Source organism: Canis lupus, chromosome 12 (genome assembly GCF_011100685.1).
Source record: "Canis lupus familiaris isolate Mischka breed German Shepherd chromosome 12, alternate assembly UU_Cfam_GSD_1.0, whole genome shotgun sequence".
Taxonomy (NCBI): domain Eukaryota; kingdom Metazoa; phylum Chordata; class Mammalia; order Carnivora; family Canidae; genus Canis; species Canis lupus.
This window is the reverse complement of record NC_049233.1, coordinates 3,289,959-3,309,758: the sequence shown is the minus strand read 5'-3', so window position 1 is coordinate 3,309,758 and position 19,800 is coordinate 3,289,959. Positions and strand designations below refer to the sequence as shown.

The window sequence follows — 19,800 nt, the reverse complement described above, 5'->3', positions numbered from 1 at the left end:
GGGCGGGCGGGGGGCGGCGTCCTGGCCATGGCCGGCCTGTCGGACCTGGAGCTGCGGCGGGAGCTACAGGCCCTGGGCTTCCAGCCAGGACCCATCACCGACACCACCCGGGACGTGTACCGCAACAAGCTGCGCCGCCTGCGGGGCGAGGCCCGGCTGCGCGGCGAGGAGCGGCTGCGGGAGGAGGCCGGGCTGCGGGGCGAGGAGCGGCTGCGCGGGGAGGCCCGGCTGCGCGAGGAGGCGCCGCTGCGAGCCCGGCCCGCCGCGGCCCCCCTGCGAGCGGAGCCCTGGCTCTCCCCGCCGGCCTCGGGCTTGGCCTACGCGACCTCCGGGGCCTACGGCGACGGCGGGGCCTCCGCGGCGTCCTGGGCCGGGAGCCGCGGCCTCGCCTACCCCGCCCGCCCCGCGCCGCCCCGGCGCCGCGCCTCGGCCCGGGGCAGCTCCGAGGAGGACGAGGACGCCCGGCCGCTCGACAGGGCCGCGCCGGGCCACGGAGTCCGTCGCTGGTGGGCCGCGACCCCGGCCCCGGCCCCGGCCCCGGCCCGGCCGCCCTCCGCCCTCCTCGGCGCCGCCCCGCGCCCGGGCCTGCGGGCCACGCTCACTGGCCCTGCGGGTGCGGCGCGGGCCCGGCCCGAGGCGGGGCGGCGGCTGGAGCGCTGCCTGTCCCGGCTCCTGTTCTGGGCCAGCCTGGGGCTGCTGCTCGTCTTCCTGGGCATCCTCTGGGTGAAGATGGGCAAGCCCTCGGCGCCGCAGGAGGCGGAGGACAACAGTACGTCCCGGGCCGGGCCGGCGCAGGGGAGGGCCCCGGGCGCGCGAGTGAGCGCCCACCTGAGGCCACCGGTTCCTCTCGGCGCCAGGCTGCCCCGCCCGGGCCTTGCCAGCTGCTTCTGGCCGTCTTCTCCCCTCCAGACCTTGCCTCTGCTCCCCGCCGCCGCGGGAGAAGAGGCCTGGAGTTCCTGCAGCCATCTCTGTCCTCACTCTCCTGTTCTGTTCTCCATTTCTGCCCTCGCCCTCCCTACCAGTCTCCCTTTCAACCACGTGCTGGAAGCAGTCTTCATTCCTAGTCATTTCCACCCCAACCTCTGGTTTTCCCTCTCCAGAGAAAACCACACCCCTCTCCAACAGGCAGGTCCACCCCCATTCCTTTTTAGTTCTTTCTTAACTTGGATCTCTGGCTCATTCACACATTAGTGCCCATTTGAAGACACCCCAGGTTTGACTGCCCACAGATCGGATCTGGTTGGGTTCCCAGCTTTGCATCACCAAAAGCGTTTAAAGTGATATACATGGAGGTGTTTATCCTTGCTAGCATTATCCTCCTGGAGTGTGTTAAGAGAGAGTTCTGTGAGTCAAGGACATTCCCGGCCATGCTTCTGTCCACATTTTAGTTAGTGATTGGACATGCCAATAAGAGGTCTGCAGGATACAGTGGGTATTCTGACTAGTTGAGGATTGGTATGTTTCTTAAAAGGGGAATCTGCTTCTTGGGTAACTGGGCTTTAGTCTCAACATGAAAATGTAAAGGGTAAAGTGTATAAATCTAAAGTATAAAGTGAGTTCACTAGCCTTTGATATTCTTTGCAAAGCATTGTGATGAATACTGTTCCCAGCCTCAAGCCAAGGCCGCCACATCTTTCTTTCCATGCCTAGCAGGAACAGCCAAAATGCAGGGAGAGGCCAAATTGTACCTTAGCTGTTGCAGCAGATGGGTGTTTGGGTATATGAACAAGTCTGTGGGCATGGGGATCCCAGACTCACACACCCAAATAACTTCTTGGCTATGAGAGCAGTCTATCCACTTGCTAAAGAAATTAAGCAGACCTGGGAGGGTCGTGGGACTATATGATACCACAGCAGTCAAACAGTACAATTTTCATAGTCCCTGCTGAGATACTTTAAGACAACAGCTCTTGGGTATATCTTGGGATTTAGCTGGAGCTCCCCTCCCGTGGTGGTACAAATCCCTATTCAACATATCACTTGGCAGTTTACAAAACAATCATGTATATTGACTTGTTTGAGGTTTACTCCTTGAGTTAAGCAGCGGAAGCTTTATTGATCCCATTCTACAAATGAGGAGGTGGAGGTTCAGAGTGGTTGAGTTGCCCAAGAGCCCATGGCTAATCATTTCCAGCTACCATTTGGACCAGTGGTCCTAGTCCTGATTCCTCATCCGGGCTTGGGAAACCCTTACATGTTACTATCGACATTTTACAAGTGCCATATTTAGAGGACATCTTTCTGGTCCCCACCCTTAATGGGAATGTTTTACTTACCCTGAATTTTGGGAATGGTTCTCTTTTGTAATCTTTTCCTGAACCCACACTTTTAATTTCCTCTGTGTTTCTTTTCTTGGTCTCAGTGAAATTATTGCCAGTGGACTGTGACAGCAAAACAGATAAGGTGAGTCTGAGTTTCTCTAGCTTTTGTTATTCCCCCCAAGGATGTTAGCCTCCATCAGGAGGTAAACTTCCCCAGAAAAGGATCATAATAGGATCATTTTCAGGAGTGCTTCCTGTAATGTACCAGAATCACATCGTGTTCTGTGATGTTTGTGTCAGACTCAATTGTGGCAGGCGACAGAGTACTTGAAATAGAAAGAATAGAACTCCCAAGATCCAACCCTGGCTTGTTATGGTAGCTCTCCCATCACTCACAGCGCCGGGGACTTTGATCTGCCTAAGTCAATCTAGGCGGATGCAGTAGGTTGGGCTAAAGGACCTCTCAAGCTCCCTGGCTTCCAGAGGAAGGGCTGGCAGTTTTTAAGCTTCTGGAGGCCGAGTTCTCAGGTCCACGTTCCCTCTGCTCTGGTGTCTGTGGCTGACAGTGCTGTTCGGATTTGAAACATCAGGGAGCGGGTGGGGTTGTTTTAAATATATCTGAAGTGGAATTAGGCCTCTTGCCTATAGATTTGTTTTATGAGGCTTTAATGTTCCCTACAAATAATATTTGGGGAAGGCGAGCAGCCCCATCCATTTATGAGTCATGCACGCGGCATTAGCTAGGAGCTGGGATGCTGGCACAGGTGATAGTCTGGGGAAGATAGGAGGCAGTAAATTTTCAGGTCATAAATCCTACCAGGTCAGGAGCCTTTTCCTGCTAGAGGGCATGACTTAGTAGTCTAATTATTAAGTGTGCAATGCCAGGCCTCTCCCAAGGCCTCAGTCTCCACATCTGGCAGCCCCGGGGCCTAGGAAAGTGCACACAGTCAAGAGTTCACTCTCTTATCCATGTTAACAGAAGGGGTGGCCTGGTGTAAATAATAGCCTTTATTTCTTCTCTGGCTTCCGCTATGTCATCTTTGGGGATGTTTTATTACATTCACTTATTGCATTCATCCACCAAGTATCTTTGCCTCTCAGTTGTTTTGTGAAAACAGATTCATATTAAGTTGAAAGTGCCTTCTGTCATGGAAACCACAGTTGATGATTACAGGAAGTGGCCCAGAAAAATAGGTAGTGGCCAGAGGGAAAACTAGAATTTTGAACCCGAAAGCAAGGAACTTTTCTGTAAGATTTCTCTGGTATCTTTTTTTTGTTTGTTTGTTTCTCTGGTTTCTATCTCTTGGTTCATCTCCCCAGCTGAGTGAGCCCCAACGGGCCCATCCCGGGATCTTGCTAAAGATGTGCTCGGTGAGCAGCGTGGGTACTCGTAACATCAGGGCATCAAAAGGCAGAGTCTGGGCCTCATCACAGGCCCCAATGAGCTGAGATCTCATGGGGTGTTCTTGGCCGTCATGAAGGGTGGACACAGGAATAGGCAGTTTGGGAGATGCTCTTGGCTTTGGTGAGGCTCTTGCTGAAAAGTCTTATTCTTTGTGTGGCTCAGGCTCCCCCAGAATCCAGATGGGCATTGGAGTTTGAGAGATATGTGTTCTTTCCCTTCTCAGCCAACTATGACACTTAGCATTTTTCTCTCTGCCTTTGTGCTGCTGAAAACGCGTGGATAGGCTGGGAGTGGGTGTGCTGTCTCAGGCCATCTCGTGGTCTAGTGCCTTCCATCCTTCTGTTCCCTTTAGGTGGGATCAGCCCCGCTTTGCCTAAACGTCGGTGAGTTTGAAATGGAGTTAATTGTGACCACCTCTCTTTTTTTCCTGGTTGTGACAGTAATAGATGTTTAGTGTAAAAAAAAATGTGCCAAAATCAGCCATGATTCTGCCACCAAGAAATAATTTTGGTGACATTTGGGGGTATTTCCTTCCCTTCTCATTTGTTTGTGTATGTATGTTTATAGAATTGAGATCTCCATGTATATTCAGTTATATTTCTTATTATCAACATTTTCCATCACATTCATCTTTAAAAGGTAGTTTGGGTATCTGATTCTACTTACAGATTTGTGCGTTGTTTCTGAACGTTAACAGTCATGTGTGTAAATCTTGGTAACCCCATTTTGTACTTGGAAAGGCTTTTGGGTCTTTAGGCAACACAAGGGAACATATCTTGGCCTCTGAGACTTTCAGAAACCAAGTCCCTCAACGTTGCAGATGAGGGCATCAAGCAAGCCCAAGAAGGAAAGTGACTGTGGTTCTTTCCACAGTTGTCAAGCCAGGCCCGGAGCCCAGGACACCCCAGTGACACCCCAGAGGAGGTCTGAAGGGGGCGGTAGGCTTGGAGTTGACCATCTTCAGCACTTGTTAGCTGTGGGATCTTGGTGGCCTAGCTATGGACTCTAAACCTCGGACTCCTCATCTGAGAAATTGGGGTGTGGTAAGGATTGTGGTGAGGATTCAGTGCAGACTCATGACAGCCCGTCATTCACTCTCAAGGAAGAGCAGTTTTTCTTTTAAATATTCTAAATCTAGCAAGTCTAGCAAAATGGTTTCAATTCTGTTATAAGTGGAGGAGATCTAGGTGTATTCGTGTTCCTGTTTTCTCATACAGATGACTTTTGTCCTCTATAGTTTTAAGATTTCTAGAAATTTCCCACTTCTAGTCAGGAATCCAGTCTAAGATGAAGCAGTTGCTGCAGCTAATCCACCGGGCAGACAATTTATAGGCAGAATGTAGGCACCTGACTCTCCAAAAACAGACAGGAGCGGCCCAAGGGAAGACAAGGCTGCAGTAGTAGCATTTGCCTGGCCCACCAGGGAAGCTGGGCTGCTGCATCTCCCCACAGCCTAGTCACCTCTGCTCCACCGCCCTGCTTAATGGCCTTTATTCCCGTGGGAACTGCAGGACAGAGGCTGGGAGCCTTCAGGATGGCAATTCCTTAGTTACTATGTCTGCTTTTAGTTCTGCCTCTGTTTTCATGGTGCTCAGTTAACCCGGTATTTATTGACCCCGTCCCTGGGCCCACCACTTTACAGAATTTGGGTTAGGAGTTGTGCCTTGCTGCCTAGCACTTGGCAGTGCAGCCAAGGAGGTAAAACCAGCTGGACGGAGCCCCCTGCCCCCACCACTGCTTGCTGACTGCTTGTCCTGTGCCCTTCCAGTTCTGTCAGGCCAAGCAGAAGGCGGCCTTGCTGGAGCTGCTGCATGAACTCTACAACTTCCTGGCCGTCCAAGCCGGTGAGTGGATATCTCTGGGCCTGAGATTCCTCGTGGGGGCTGTGGGCTCTTCCCCTCATCAGCCTGGCTGGGGCTGGCTGGCAGGAGGCCGAGATGCTTGCTGGTGATCTCCCAGAAGACACACTCAGAAACCAAGTCTTGCCCCAATTCTCCACTTAGACACAGCTTTCTTAAGCCTATAGTTGGTTTTCATATCCCCTTTAAGGGTCTCAGGGGTCCTGGCCCCTGCACAAGCCTGTTTTCTCTGGATGCCCACCACTCGATGCTTTCATGTTGCACTCGCAGGAGCCAGGCCCCAGGTCTCCTCAGAGTCTGGATCTTCTGACCTGGAGAGCCTCCTGTACCAGATGGTCGGTCAGGCCAGGAGGAGAGGCCTATGCAAGTGGCAGGGGCCTGCCCGGTGGGCTGGTCACACTCAGGTCCACCCAGCTTGCCAGGGCCCCCGTGTCACATCTGGTCCTGATCTCCCCATCTAGCTGCAGGACCTCGGATAAGTCCCTTAACCTCTCAGAAACTGTCTCCCTCTCTAGCCAAGTGGTCCTTGGTCTTTTTTTTTTTTTTTTTTTTTTTTAACAAATGAAAATTGTTTTACTCTAGAGGAGGACATTTTCAGTACCCCCATGAAGTACCTCTAAAAAGTAATCCATCCAGAAGGCTTCCCTACTATTTTATTTAGAAAATTATTCTTTGAGGCCAGATATATCACCTCCCCACACCTCTCAGAATCACTTGCTTAGGGCATAGTGTGACCTGAGCTTGTGCCCCAAGCTTGGTGCACCAGAACCAGACAGAACTATTCAGTCTTATGGAATGTTCAAGAGGCGCCTCTTACCTGTGGGGCCAACCCTTGTCTAAAGTCATTGCTAGGGAATCCAGGCTGGATGGGCTTGTACTGGGCCCTCAGCCCTTGGGGCAGGTCTTATGGGCCATAGCTCTGCCACCACCTTCCCCTGACTGGCAGGAGACTAGTGGCGGTCAGGAAGGCATCTGTGAGCTCGGAGGAGGAGCAGTAGGCATGGGAGCTCACAGCATCACAGGCCCCAGGGGCCTTTCTGCATGGCCTGGGTCCTTGGACTATAAATTCTGGCCCTTTATTTTTTTCAAGATTTTATTTATTTATTCATGAGAGACACACACAGAGAGAGAGAGAGAGGCAGAGACACAAGGCAGAGTGAGAAGCAGGCTCCATGCAGGGAGCCCGATGTGGGCCTCGATCCCAGGTCTCCAGGATCACCCCCTGGGCTGAAGGCAGGCACTAAACCGCCGAGCCACCCAGGCTGCCCAAATTCTGGCCCTTTAAGAGAGTGTTCCAGACCTTAGTAACTCAGTTGTGGTCCAGGGACAAGCAGCATTAGGATCACCCCAGAACCTATTGGAAATCCAGAATCTGAGGACCCATTCCAAACCTATGAATCAAAGTCTGCATTTTTGAAAAGCCCTAGGGTATAAAGTAGGGAAGCTCTGTCTTAAACCAGAGATGCTGGTAGACATTTCTCCTCCATCCTGCCCTCCATTTGTGGTCCTGGCTTATGCCATCAGGGGGCCTAGTGCCTCCTGTCCTCTGACAAGCCTGGCCAACGGCAAGCCTGAGGGTCTCACTGCAGGGGAATGAGGGCTCTGCTAGGCCATACTCTGCCCAACCCCAACCCCACCTGGGAGGTCACCTATGGGCGGGGCATTGTGCTTCCCTTGCAGCCCACAGGGTGCTTATGATCTAGTAGAAGGGACAGGCCACCTACCTCCCTGACCAATGGCTGTTAAAAGGTGTGATTAGATGAGAACCGAGAGGCCAGAAGTTCCAGTAGGCATGTTACCTTTCAGCTGGAGCAGTCAGGAAAGCATCACAGGGGAGGTGGTGTCTGTGCCAGACCCTGAAGCCCAAGGAGGATTGATTCTGTATATGTGGGGGGCAGGGCAGAGCCAAGAGGCGGGAAATGACAGAGTCAGGGATGGAAGCTCTTGGCTTCATAGGGGAAGGAATGGAGTTTGGAAAGGTTGGTTGGGCCCCACCATGGATGGCCATAGATGTCAGGCCACCAGGGCTTTGATCACTGCAGGCGGTGAATGCCAAGGAGGCTTTTGAGCAGCAGAGTGATATGTTGAGAGCCAGGAGCTAGGAAGGCAAGGGTGACGGCAGCTTGAGTGTAGTAGTGCGATTTAAGCAGAATCATTTTAAACTTTTGTTGATCAAACGTTGATGAGAAAGGAGAGAGGACGAAACTAATCAGGAGACCATGGCTGTGGTCCAGGCCAGCTTAAGCGGGGCAGGGCATTCTGGGGCCTGTCGGGAAAAGCCAGCTTGATCTCAGGGGTCCCATAAGGGCAAGCTCAACTTGGCACAGGAGGGATAACCTTTAGTTTGGTCTCAAGATTTTTAAAGTTCATTCTCAGCCACTCCCTCCCCAGACCCCAGGCTGCGCCAGGTTAAGAGCAGTGAGGCTCTGTGTGGGTTAAGGATCTTGTACATGCCCCCAGCCTGTGCTGTGCCTGCTCTCAAGGCATCTAGTGACCCACAGGAAGCAGAACAATGGTGGGTGGACCATAGTGGGCTGTTGAGAGCCACTGGCTGTGGCAGGCCCCCAAGTCCAGAGTGATTTGGTCCGACAAGATTTCCCCATGGGCTCGGGAGTTTTCAGAGGAGGTGGCCCTGGGTGGGCCTAAGGGGAGGCTCCCAGCTTCATCCTAGGTGGGACCTAATCAGAAGGGGGTGGCCCCTTGGGGCACCACACTGAGGCCCCACTGCCCAGCACAGGGATGCCCTCTTTCTCTGTGGGGCATTTTGGCCTTCCCTCCCCAGAACCCCTCAAAACAGTGGGCCTGGAGTTCCTAGCCCCCGGCCTGTGCCGTGGCCAGAATCCTGCAGTGCCTGCAGCCGCCCTGCCTTTCTTTTTTTTGCCCAGGTCGCGTTTATTTATAGTGCCATTCTGGTACCTTCCAAAGCTACCTGTCTGATCCTCTTAGGGATCAATTGAGAACAGACCTTAGGATTGGGTAGCTTTTTAGTCATTTAATGCAAATCACTGCACTCCTTTGCAGGTCAGGTTTTAATGATCTGGAATCGATCCAAGCCAAGTGGGTTTTGATCTTGGTGCAGACTGAGGATGCCTCACCAGAGTCATGGGGCCACATGCTCCCCCTTAAAGCTGATGGCTTGATTCTTGCTGCATTTTTTTTTTTTTTTAGCCCATTTCAGAGTATTTTTTTCCCCACCTCTTCCTTTTGTTTGAATGTGTTTTTTCCTCCTAGGTAATTTTGAATGTGGAAATCCAGAGAAGCTAAAAAGCAAATGCATCCCTGTAGTGGAAGCCCAGGAATACCTAGCAGTAAGTAGGCTGCAGCGCTCACCCACTCCCAGGAGGTCCTGGTGCTTTTGTTCTGATCTTTCAGACCCTGCCTTTTTTTTCCGTTTCCATTTTGTGTTTGCTTTTTGGCTATTTTTGTTTTCCCTTTTTTGTTGTTTCTTTCTTTTCTTTTCTTTTCTTTTCTTTTCTTTTCTTTTCTTTTCTTTCTTTCCTTTTCTTTTCTTCTTTCTTTCTTTCTTTTCTTTCTTTTCTTTCTTTTCTTTCTTTTCTTTCTTTCTAACTTAGTTGAGTGTTAGGCTACTTTCAGTTTAGGCAGCAGGAGAGGTGCCTGGTCCCAGCTGAGCTGTGAGCCGGAGCCCTGCCTGCCACAGGTGGGTGGGGGTCTCCTGAGCAGCTGGTATGGCCACTGCAGGCCGCCTCTTCTTGAAGCAGCCCCATTACTTACCCCCCGCTTTTCTCCCCTTCCCAGCAGCTTTACAGACCTACATTTCACCTGTCCATTCTCTCCTTTATGTTCACTGTGTAGATTGCTCGGGGTCTGTGTGGCCGTTGGCCTGGCCCCAGTTTGACAGAATTCTAGAACCTTAGAGCCAGCAGAAACCTAGGGGTCCCCTAGCCTATTTTCATTTCCCAGATGAGGAGACTGAGGCCCAGAGAGGGGCAGGGACTGGCCCCTGGGGCCCCCAGCCCCACACGTGTTTTTATTTTCCCCAAGATGAGCTGCTAGCCCTTGACGCTTTGGTACTTGAGAAAATTGTTTTTGGCTACCTCAGACCTGCATCACTTTCTTGTGTGCTCCCACCTCGACTCCTCCTGGTAGAGCCCCTTCTTGGCTCTCATCAACCCACATTTCCACCTTCCACTTTGTCGTGCATTTAGCGGAATGGGGCTCTGGGGCCCGCTGGAGGACACGGGAGAGGTCTTCCCTAATCCAGCAGGAGAACAATGTTCTAGCTGGTCTGCCCAGCCACAGCACTAATCTCCCGCCCCCTCCCACAGAATGTGACCGGCAACTCCCCTGCCAAGTTTGAAGCTGCGCTGACCTGGATACTGAGCAGTAACAAGGATGTGGGCATCTGGTGAGTGTGGGCGAGGCATCACAGGGTGGGGGCACTACCATGGGCACCTGCGGCCACGGTCAGCTCACAGAGGTGTCTGAAGGTAGAGCCAGGTCTCCCTGCCAAGTCCTTGTGGGCTAAGCCTACAGCCAGGCAACAGAAGGAAAAGGTGGTCAGGGTGCAGCGGAAGGAGCCACTTCACGATAAGACACAAAATCCAGGTTAGCCTAGTTTTCTACCTACACCTTTGAGTTTCAAGTAACTCACTCTGTGCCCTTTGAACTCGCTGGTCCCACATAGAGAAGTCATTCTGTATTTCCTTTTGTCTGGTGCTGGTCTTCATTCCTAGCTGAAATGTTTCTGTCGGTTTCGCTCAGGACGGAAATTGAAAAAGGACATACTGGATTTTATTCTGACTGGGCATTTGACCTCATTTCTACCCCCGGGGAGCACTGTTAGCCAGGATGGTGAGCCCTCTCAGCCTTCTGAAAAGCCCCATCTGGCTGCATACACCAGTATGCCCCCCCACCCACACCCCCACCCCTTGCCACCACCAAGGTTCTTCATGCTGGGACTCCCTCCCATTTCCCAGGGTTTGTTAGGGTCTCTGTTCAGGCCACAGCTCCTGATACTCAAGTACACTCTAGGGTTTTGTTCCCTCCGTCTCTAATCCACTCAGACTACTAATTCCATCAGCAGTGCCTCCACCAGAAGCCCCTCAGGCTGTTCAGCCTAAAGCTTGATAACTGGATGCAGGACACGATTAAAATGCGTTGGCTTAAAAAAAATAAATAAAGCTTCCCTGAGTGGCTGAGCGATTTTCCTGTTGTGTGTTAGGATAGGCGGAAGAGAATATGGATTTTATCCTCAGCAGTGCTCACCAAAGCTGCTAGCACAGAAGAATGATGGCACTCGCCTTTTCACACTGTGGGAAGACAGTCGGAGGGTGGCCCAGCCCAGCTCAGACGACCAGTGTTCAAAGCGGGTCACGAGAAATCGGAACACTTCAGACACTGGGCATTCCCATACATGAGACTGTCACCTAGCCAGAAGAAGGTGCAGGCGTGGGCATCCCCATGTGTCCTGACACCTCTCAGAGGCCAGAGTGGAGGCGCTGTGGCTGGGAGCCTGGCCTCAGAGAGCCCAGTGGTTATCCTTCCCCGAGCCTCACGACACCCCAATCTTTATACTTAAACAGCTTATGTGCCTCCTTGTCACCGTCAACGAGGAAAAGCACACCCCAGACTCTTTCAGTTCTTGCTATGCAGTGCAAAGCCAGTGATTCAGTAAACATTTCCATTTCTATATGCTGGGAGGTGGGAATCCAATTTACAGTTTAATCTTCCACACGCTGAGAGGAGTTGTCAGAAGACTCGACAGAGGGAGACGTCACTTTAGCAGTAGGGGTTCGAGCCTGCTGCCATCTTTAAAGTTTTATTCTTTCTAAGTAGCCAATGTGGGAAATTTCTGGAAAGTATGCGACCAGGATACCAAGTCTATTTTATAAGCAAGTAGAGGCCTCAAAGCCCCTCCTTTCATCTCCCCTTGCTTCAAATTGGGGCCGATCCTATGGTTCCTGGGAGCTCCTGAATGCATTTGCAGCGCTGTGTCCTGTTTCAGGTTGAAAGGGGAAGACCCATCGGAATTGGTGACAACTGTGGACAAAGTGGTCTGCTTGGAATCCGCCCGCCCCCGCATGGGTGTGGGCTGCCGCCTGAGCCGTGCCCTGTTCACAGCGATCACCAACCTGCTCATCTTCTTCTGGTGTAAGTCCTTGGCTGCCCTTCTCCCCTCACACACCCCCACCCCCCCCCCACCCCCCCCACCCCCGTGACCAGCCCCTCCCCCGCCCTTGCCATAGGGACTGCTCACACAGCACCTCCCCGGAGCCCAGCTCAGTGACACTCCTAGGCATGAGTGATGAGCTATAGAAACCCAGGCCCAGAGAGTTCATTTCTGTCTCGTGAACCTGAGGTCTAATAAAACTGAGGAGATGAACAAGTCAGCCTCTGCCCTGGGTCATCTTACCTTTAGAGATTGGTGGCAGGAGCATGAGGGGAACTGGAAAATATCCTTGATCGGGGTCAGAGACTATCATTGTCCCCAAGGGGGGAGCTGGGCCTTGGCTGGAGCCCAGCATCGTCACCCCCAGAGCTCCAGGGCACATGCCTCTCGGAGGAGGAGGAGGTGCAGCAGGAGCTTGGCTTAATTTTACTCCCTGAACGATGTAAACACCTCCTTGGAGCTCTGGGTACCCAAGGAAAGCAGGAAGGACCCAGGGGGCTGAGCTGCAAAGCAGAGCTTAGCATCTTGTGGCCTGGCATCAGGGGCTGCCTTTGAACAGAGACCTCAGGGTGTTTTGGAAGGTGAAAGGCCGAGTCACAGAAACTGCCAGCTCTGCAGACGTGGCAGAGAGACAAATCACCAGCCATTTGGGCGTGCACACAGCTCCCTCACCCACGCCATCAGGCAGAGACGTCATTATCGGCAGCAGCATCTTGGAATACAAAGGGCCCTGCGTGTGTATATGTATGAAACCCCGTGGTCTGGTTCACAAGGGAGGAGATGAAAGCCCGGAATGGGGTTGGGAGGAGCCTCAATCTGGACAGCTGGGGATGCCTCCGTGGTGACAACCGGCAGAGGAAGATGATCACTTTGTAGCCTGTCTCCCCTCCGCCATCTCCCCATCCTGCGTAAGCTGCATGCCAGCCCCGGCCTGACACATAGCAGGTTCTCAGGACACCTAACGCAGCTCACTGACAGCCTCCAGCACAGCGACTGGCCTGCACTGAGACCCAGCATGCAGCTGAATGGCCACAAGTGATGAGATGGATTAACGGGGCCTTTGTTCCTTCATAGGTTTGGCCTTTTTGTGGGGGCTCCTGATCCTCCTGAAATATCGGTGGCGGAAGCTGGAAGAAGAGGAACAAGCTATGTATGAGATGGTGAAGAAGATTATAGGTGCGTGGCCCCTGGGGAAAGGACCACTGGCACCTGCCAGAACGTCCTTCCCCTATATGGTGTCCTCTGTCCTACCTTGCAGATGTGGTCCAGGACCACTACGTGGACTGGGAGCAGGACATGGAGCGCTACCCATACGTGGGCATCCTGCATGTGCGAGACACCCTGATCCCTCCACAGAGCCGGTGAGTCCTGGGCTGACCCAGCCTGGTGCCATAGGAGAGGGCCTAGAGCATCAGTTAAGGGGCTGCGAGTCGGCCCTGAGGATCACAGATGAGGGGGCCAGGCACACCTCCCGCCGCTGCCCCAGTGCTCGGATCTTTGGCACAATGCACAGCCGAAGTACGGAAGCATGACCCCACTCTGTCAGCGTTGATACCAACTGGAGAGCTGTGGGTGGCAGGTGCTCGTGCCTTCCCCCCAGTGGCTCAAGTTGGGAGGGACCTAGTGGGTTTCTATTAGTGGAAGTCCAGAGTCCCTTGGGCTCCGGGCACAGAATAGTCGAGACTCTAGTGCCATTTCTCTGTGATGCTTGTGGCCCTGGCCTCCGGATGTTGTGGGCTGGTTGGAGTTCCTCCCAGACACAAGTGGTAGCCAGCGGCAGCTGGATCGTCGTCTGCCTTGTCACTGCCAACTGGGGAGAGATGGGCCTCCAGTCACTCTCATGGGCAGGAGAAAACATGCCCAGAAGCTGCCGGTGACACACTCCTTGAGGCCTCGCTGGCCAGAACTGGTTACTTGTGTTCTTGAATCAGTCACTAGCAAGGATGAGATTGCCTTTCAGATATTTTTAACCATGACCCATGACACGTCCCCTAAAACATCATGGTTTGCTTCCTACAGTCGCAGGCACACCTACACATGCATGCATGTAGTTGAACGTGGGGTTTCGTGGCAATGGATGTGGTCAGGTGCACGGCTGCATGGGCAGGGGTAGCAGGCCATTGTCACGCATGGTTCCAGGGGGCCTTCCACATGGGCTGCAGATGCTAGGTGGCCCCTGACAAAACCAAACGTGGGGAAGCTTTGTAGGAGGAGGGCCCAGGGCCCAGCCAGCAGGGCCCTGGCATGGCGTGGGCTCAGACTGGGGGCCCTTGTCAGCAGTTTGGTACGGTCTCCGGCTGGATGCCATCCCCTCGGAGAGTGACAAGCACTCACATTTGCCGAGTGCTCGCTGTGAGCCATCCTGCTCTGGGCCTTCCCCAGCACAGTCCCACTTGGTTGACCCTCACTGTGGCCCTGGGAGGTGAGAACAGATGTTCCCTTACAGATGAGGGAACTGAGGCACGTGGAGGCTAAGGAATTTGCTCAAAGCCCACCGCTGGTGGCATTTCTGTGCAACCCAAGAGGAAGTGGAAGAGTAAAACTGCTTTTAAATGTGAATTTAAGGCCGTTTTTAAATGTGAAGATGCTCAAGAACTTTCTCTACTCCTTGGGAAGGTGCAGGCAGGAAGCTTAGGGAGAGCTGGGATCATGGCCTTGGCTTGTGCTTGCTGTTGTTGTCCAGCATGAGGCAGCCGTGTGGCCCTCCTGCTCCCAGGGGGAGGCTACTTGGTGCATCCAGACTCCCACCAAATTCCTGGCCCAGCCAGGAGTCTCATGTGGCCTTGGGGAACAACCTCCTTGAGGCCTTTCCTCATCCAAGACACAGAGACAATACCACCACCTTGCAGAGGGTTGCTTTGAAGCCCTCCTTTATTCAGTAGATGTTTAGTGGGCACTTGGCTATGGGCCATACTCTCCTGAGTCACGGGGGTGGGGTGTGTTGGGGTGTGGGGAAGAAGCCCAAATCCCCACCGTGCTGGAGTGTTGCTTCTCAGGAGGAAGAGAGGTAACAAATGCATAAGGAAACTGTGCTGTTAGGTATTGACAAGGCCTCAGGAAAAGGGGAGTGGGGGTGTCGGAGGTGGCCTCACAGCTCATCCCAGGGCAGCCCTTATTGCTCCAGCTAGGGTTATGTGCAACCCACACATGTACTGAAGTAAGTGCAAAAGTGCCGTCTCGGCTTGTCTCGGGACTGAGCCCTAGCAGTGAAACCCGGGAGACTCACACTGTTGGCTCTCAGCCTCTTGATTGCTACCCCTCATCTGTGCAGCCAAGCCCTCTAGTTGTGAGGACACATCCGCTGCCGTGGGCCCCCTCAGGTTTGCCCTGCAGATGAGGGTCTGCCTGTGAGACTGAGGGAGGGCTGAAGAGCCTGGCTGGTGAGGAAAGCAGGGGGGCTAAAAGCAGCTGGCTTATTCACCTATTAATGGGCAGCCAGGGAGGGAGGGCTGGGTGACACCAGGCAAGTGGGGACTGCCAAACAGGCTGAGGGGTCGCTCGTGACAGGACCCGAACTCCGAGGAAGAAAGCCCCAGCACCCCCATTCTTACTCCCGACCCAGAGGCCACCTCAGGAACTTCCCTCATTTGTTGTCCTGAGCCCTGGTGGAGCCTTTCCTGCTCACACATGCCCATGTCCACAGTCACTCTCCACGTCATGGAGAGGCAGGCTGCGGAACTGCCAAAAGACAGGAACTCATCAAAGAGAAGATGTCAGAGCAACCTGACTGCCCTGGAATCTTCCTGTCTAGTCTGGAGGGGGAGGAGGTTATAGGGGCGGTCCAAGGGGATGCCAGGCCCCGGGGACCCAGCAGAGCAGAAGAGGGGAGCAGCTCCGGCTTCTTGGCCTCCCCCGTCAGATGCTGAGCTCATTCCCATGCTCCAAAGCACTGTCAAGTTTGGATTCCACAGCCCAGTGGCCACTCTTTAATTGGCCCACATGGGGCATTAAAATGCAGCCAGTGCTGGTGATGGGGCCGCCTGGCTGGGGCTGCTGCAGTAACAGGTCCTGGCAAGAGCTGGCCAAGGTCAGCACGGCCCAGTCCCACTCAGACACACCAGGGGGTCCTCCGGCACCTCTGGTCCCCTTCGGCTCCCTTTAATTGAGCGCTTTTAGAGCAGAGAAGGTTGAGGGATAATTTTTTTCTGTGGCTCAAGAAATTTGTCTCTGCAGGAGTTCTGCTAGTACTTGACGCAGTTTCCTCCCACAGATAAATTCTGCGTGGGCTCCTGGGGTCTTGTCCCCAGGGCGTGCACAGGCCAGCTCGCTTCTCTGGGCAGTACCAGACAGAGCTTGCGGGGGGCAGGGGGCTGCTGCCTTGCTGCTGAACCTGGTCCCTCTCATTGCAGGAGGCGCATGAAGCGTGTCTGGGACCGGGCTGTGGAATTCCTAGCATCCAATGAATCCCGGATCCAGACAGAGTCCCACCGCGTGGCTGGGGAAGATATGCTGGTGTGGAGATGGACTAAGCCCTCCTCCTTCTCCGACTCAGAGCGATAAATCCTGGGCGGGGACCTTTTCCCAGTCAGCCTGTCCCAGGCCAGTCCCCTCCAGGGGCGTGAGAAGGCCACCAGACCTGCCAGTGCTGAATTCACGCTTGCCTTGACTTTCACCCTCCTTCCCACTCTGGTTCCAAAGGTCTCTCTGTAAGACTCTTGAGAGATTAGCTTGTAGGAAAGCTTGGGCTTCCTTGAGGGGCAGCGGCGGGGTGGGGGTGGGTGGCAAAGCCAGAGGCCAGGTGGGTAGCTCGTCCTCTGCATTGGTCCAGTCCTCTCTGCCCGGTGGCTGGCAGGAAGGGGGAGAAGGGTTTGTTTCTGATGCTTAGAGAAGATGAAAGAGCAGCAGCTGGGAGACCCTGCAGAGCAAGTATGCAGTCAGGTGGGCTGGAGCTCTTCCACCGCAGGAGCACTCAGCAGGGTGGGCGTGGAGCCTGTGGGAGGTGGGTCGGGCTGGCAGGCTGGGGCAGCAGGGGTTGGGAGCGGTTTGGTCCATGTGCCTTCAGAGGGTGTTACCGGGAGCTCAAGGGTGAGGGGAGAAAGCCTGTCCTCTAGCTGGGTTGGGCCTCTTTTATCCTGAAGGGGTAAGGTGCTAGAAAGTAGAACAAGTACTGTAGAAGATCTAGAAATGCCAGGTCCTGGCACACGGGACCCTCCGGTCAGGAGGGGTGAGCTGCGGGGGCGGCCTCCTGAGAGGAGCCCGGAGCGGGGGCGGCCAGAGGGCAGGGCCGCCCCGTGCCACCCGCAGGGTCAGAGCTGGGCCTCTTCAGTGGTGCTTCTCACAGTGCCACACTGCGACACTGCGTCGAGGAGGATGCGGATTCCGGGAGCTTGGGAGTGCCACGTCTCCGTTGTGCAACGATCACCCCTCTCCAGGGCAACCACGGGCGGCCCCCTGCAGGGCTGCGGGGCCGTAGGGCCAGAACTTGAGGCCGACCTGGGGGGCGCAGGGTGCGGGGTCACATGGCTGCCGGCCGCCGGGAGCGTGCCAGCGCCGCCACAGACCTTCCTCCTGCACCCCCACCCCCACCCCCACCGGCCCGGCTCCAGAAGCGCCCTGCCGGGGGCCCTATTAACTCAACGCGAGGAGCCCCTCGAGCAGAGCCTCGTCCCCCTGTGCTCTCCTCCGAGGCAGGCGGGAGAGGGGCGAGCCAGGGCGCCCACAACAGCGCCTCCAGAAGACATCAGCCACCCCTTGTCGGTCTTACTGGTATTTTTTGTTTCCTTAATAAAGCTCCATCTCCCTCATTTGAGCAATACTCTCATTTCCTCTGATGTCTGGATGAGCGCGGGGCTGGCTCCGAGCGCCCGCCCCACGGCAAAGCAATGGTCTAATCAGGCCCCAGCCGGAATTCGGACGCGGCAACAGGCTTCACTTCAGGGTTGAAACTGTTGGATAAATAAACTATTAAAAATGGATGTGTTTCTCGTCCACGATTCTTTCCCTTTCCCCCACAGAGCAACGTTGTGAGGAGCGGCAGCTTGCCAAGAGGTCAGTGGGAAGAGGAGGCCAGGGCGGGTTGGCTGGGTGTCTTCTCCCAAGTCTTCGCCCAAGGCTGCCCACGCGGCCCCAGCCTTTCCATGAGCAGGTTTTTGGGCAAGCCTCATAACTTCTCAGCCTCAGTTTCCCTATTACAACACAGCGTGGCTATCATACCCGGCAGGGTGGACTCAGAACACCAGCCTGGTCGCAGTGAGTGGTGGCAAAGGGTGAGGGTCAGTAGAACCTCTTTCTGGCCCCATTTCTGCCTCCCCTGGGGGCCCCAGAGGCTCCCGGGGTGGGCGTGCTCAGCCCTGGGAGGGGGACGAAGAGCAGGGAAAGGTTGGATGAGGCTCCTTGGCAGCTGGTGGTGCCTTCCGAGGAGGCGGAGATCCGTGTCCCCTGCAGCCTAGTCTCTGCACCTGCCCTCGCCTCGGCTGCAGAGTCCCAGGTGCCATCTGGGGGGGCGCAGGATGGGCAGGACTCCAGGACTCCGCAAGGTCTGGGCCTCCAGGTGGACTGATCTCCACCAGGGTAGCCACTACCCTGAGGGCACAGTGGGCCTGGGGACCAGCGGAGACACTGGGGTTGGCTCGGAGATCCAGCCCTTCCTTCGCACTGTGGGAGATCTGGTGGAGAAATGGAGTTGAAGCCCCCAGAAAACACGACCCAGACAAACTTGAGCCCACCTCTCTTGCCCTTTTCTGTTTTTCAGGGAAAGGCTTTCCCTCTGCCTTGTTTTGTCTTAAGCTGGGAAGGGAGCTAATGCAGGGCTCTATTTCTGTGAGGCTGTTTGGAGAGCAGGAGCGAGATCAAAATAAGTGAAATAACAAAAGGCCGCGCCACCCCCCCAACCTGGGCAGCCAGCCCCGGCCTTCCTGCAGCGCACAAAGCCCCGGGGTGCATCCGCATCCTCTGCCGCAGAGCCTCAGATCCGGCCCTGCAGCCTTCCTCCCCTTTGAAGGGCCAAGTCTCTCTTTCAAGCAGCTCTAAGTGCACAAGGGGAAGGGCAGGATGGTGGGATCGGCTGAGGAGGGGGTCCAAGGGCCTCTTTTCGAGTAGGAGCCATCGTTGAGAAGTTTCCGTTGCCCGGCCCAGTCCCCTCCACGGCTCCCCAGTCCACCTGCCTGTCTTTCCTCAGTGACAAACAGCCCTCTTGGGCTTGGTGGCACAGAGACAGAAGCTGGAGGCGGGTAAGGGAGGGAGAGGCTCTACCCCACAAATCTCAGCCCTGGACATCCACCCAGGAGCTCCAGGCCATCTCCCGGAGCCTCTGCTCAGGAGAAAGGTAAACACGGCCATTTGTCACTGACTTATCAGAAGAACTGCAGTAGCAGCTGTTCCCCTTAATTAATACACCATTGACTTTGAGCCACACACACACACACACACACACACACACACAAATCCCTTCGTGGAGGCAGGTGTGCGGCCTTCAAATCCTTTATTTCCTGGGCCTCCACCAAAGGGAAGGGGCAGAGGAGCGGTCAGGCGGCAACCACCAACTGCTCCGACCAGCCCTCTCAGGCAGACAGGCCGGCTTCTCCACCCCGTCTGGAGAAAGCTCTAGAGACAAGGAGAGAATCTGGGCAGAGGGGCCCCATGGTGCAGTCAGAAAAAGAGAGGCCGAGGGGATGAGTGGGGGGGGAGCATGCCACCTGGTGCTGCACCCCAGGGAGCGAGTGGTGGTGTGGAGGTGGGGACTCAGCATCCTCGGGACCGGGACGGCTCTGTCCTTTACTGGCTGGAACCTTGGGCTGACCAATCCCTTTATCCCTGTACAGGGGACGTTATTAAGGAAGAAATGGTAAAATGAACATGATAGCATCATGGCATGCTCATAGTGAGCTGCAGCCCACTGAATGACACAACGTCCCCATGCCGTAGCTGTTCTTTCCTTTATATGGGGTGGGGGAAACTGAGGCACAGGTCGTTCGGGCAAGTAGTGGAACTGCGGTTTGAACCCAGACAGACCAGCTCCAGAGCCTGTGTTCTCGGCCCTGCTCTCTTCCCTTCACCATAGTAAGGGGAGCCACTCATGATTTGTCGAGTTGCCCTGGGTTCGCCAGGACAGTAAAACCACCACTGAGCCAGGACCTCAGAGAGGCTCTAGGAGGCTCCCCTGGCCTGCCCTCATGCTCGCCCCCACTCTGCTCAGGCCATACACCT

The 19,800-nt window shown here is 54.8% G+C and overlaps 1 protein-coding gene across 2 annotated transcripts; it reads left to right on the top strand.

Annotated features, from left to right (window-relative positions):
- On the top strand, positions 1-17,570 carry LEMD2 (LEM domain nuclear envelope protein 2). 2 transcript variants are annotated; one of them, XM_038553768.1, is made up of 9 exons: positions 1-769; positions 2,363-2,403; positions 5,435-5,510; positions 8,757-8,833; positions 9,812-9,891; positions 11,491-11,636; positions 12,730-12,831; positions 12,914-13,016; positions 16,005-17,570. In XM_038553768.1, exons 1-9 carry the CDS (start codon positions 28-30, stop codon positions 16,153-16,155), a joined length of 1,518 nt encoding a protein of 505 aa, XP_038409696.1. In that variant the 5' UTR covers positions 1-27; the 3' UTR covers positions 16,156-17,570. The 2 variants fall into 2 exon arrangements, with proteins under 2 accessions (XP_038409696.1, XP_038409697.1); XM_038553769.1 differs by lacking the exons at positions 1-769; positions 2,363-2,403 and adding an exon at positions 4,540-4,709.
- Positions 17,571-19,800: the final 2,230 nt, after the last annotated feature.